Source organism: Prosopis cineraria, unplaced genomic scaffold (assembly GCF_029017545.1).
Source record: "Prosopis cineraria cultivar Desert tree isolate PC_DT_omini unplaced genomic scaffold, ASM2901754v1 PC16, whole genome shotgun sequence".
Taxonomy (NCBI): Eukaryota; Viridiplantae; Streptophyta; class Magnoliopsida; order Fabales; family Fabaceae; genus Prosopis; species Prosopis cineraria.
The window spans coordinates 385,830-387,500 of NW_026555347.1; the positions used below are offsets into that span (position 1 = coordinate 385,830).

The 1,671-nt window shown below is 45.1% G+C and overlaps 1 protein-coding gene across 1 annotated transcript in view; it reads right to left on the reverse strand.

Annotated features, from left to right (window-relative positions):
• Positions 1–1,419: 1,419 nt before the first annotated feature.
• LOC129294867 (cytochrome c biogenesis CcmF C-terminal-like mitochondrial protein) overlaps positions 1,420–1,671 on the reverse strand; it is a 2,968-nt gene continuing 2,716 nt past the window's right edge. The window contains 1 exon segment of the mRNA XM_054933356.1: positions 1,420–1,671. This exon segment is cut by the window's right edge and continues 571 nt beyond it. Within this exon segment, the coding sequence (XP_054789331.1) occupies positions 1,420–1,671 (252 nt within the window).

The window sequence follows — 1,671 nt, forward strand, 5'->3', positions numbered from 1 at the left end:
CGAGAAATCCCCAAAAAATCTCCATAGACCCTAGAAAAAGACAACTAAAATAACACAAGATCACCACAAGAGCAAGCAATAAAAAGATCGAAATTTTGACCGGGGAAAAACTTTTCTTTAAAAGATGAAAGTTTTTAAATTAAGGGAAACAACGTTGCAAAGCGATTCATAATCCACTTTTGTATACGCCCTCTTCACACCAGTACCTCTGTCCCGACATTTGGTTAGATAGGGGGAATGCCTACCAAAGGTAAAGGGGAGCCTTCATGCAAATCTATTGAAGGGTCACCCACGTTAGCTGGTGTCCACAGTGCCAAAGTTTCAACCAAGATCCTTTGGCTCCGTGCTGGTAGCCGGCTTTCACTCCAGATTTTAGTGACAAGAACGTCTGTCACGTGCGTCCCTAGGACTGGGCCGGATTCGAACCGACCAAGAAAAGGCAAGTCAAGTGCCATTCTTCTAGGCCAAAGACAGTCCAATCTCAATCTCATCTATGTCGAAGGGGCGGGTACGTAGTCACTCGAGCGAAGCGACAGCTAATATCATATATGCAATTATCCATCTAGATGGGGCTAGGTAGCACTAAGAACTTTAGGAAGTTTCCTGCTGTTACGCCAAATGCACATTTTTACGGGTTCATCTTCAAGCCGTGTTCTCGCGCTCAAACACTGTCTTGAAATCAGACAAATGACCCTCTCTACAGGGAAAGACTTCACAACTACATCGTCAATATACACCACCTCTACGATGTTTACAATAAAGTAATGGAAGATGAGGTTCATTGCTCGCTGGTAGGTAACTCTAGCGTTATTCAGACCGAAGGGCATCACCTGCCAGCAGAATAGTCCGTCTGTCCAACAGCACCAGCACCCGGACAACGGAACGCTGTTTTTGCCTCGTCCTCTTTGGAGATGAAAATATGGTTATACCCTAAGTGACCGTCCATGAATGACAGAATTTTTTGCCCAGCTGCTCTGTCCACTAACAAATCAGCGATTGGCATTGGGTTCTCGTCTTTTGGTGGGGCAACATTTAGATTCCGGAAATGCATTCTTTCCCCCCGCTCTGGGCTTTTTGTTGGGGCAAAAATACGAAAGATAAGGATCTAATGCGAACCTTGACGCCCGACGGGCGATAAAGGTAAGGTAAGGGACGGAACCAATGCTGTGTGGAAAGATGCAACGAGGAAACCTCTTCCCGTCCCGGTCGAAAGCCGTGCAAAGACGTAATAGGATACTGCATCTCGTAACGGTAGAAAGAGGAAAGGCTAAGCGAAAAAGGTTAAGATTGCTTAATGAGTTATGGCCACTAGTCATTCGGATTTCTCCTTACTCATGTAAGTATTCTCACTGGGCATTTAGCTAGCCTATATCTCCGCTTTCGCTTCCGTACTCAACCGTCTCTCTCCTTAGTCCGATCCTAGCCTCTATTGATTGAGAGGGTTGAAGACTCCTTTTATGCAATTATGAATTCCACGGAACTTTCTCGATTCCAACGCACCTTATCCTTTTGGAGCTGACGTAACAAACTACGCGAGCCTCCCGACGAAGCCAACATAAATCCTATCCGAATAAAAAAAATAAAAGGCAGTTTCATTATGGTGGTATACCAGCCGCCTGTTCTGGAACTTCCAGTTCCAATCGAAGCATATATATCCGTAAATGGATTTGT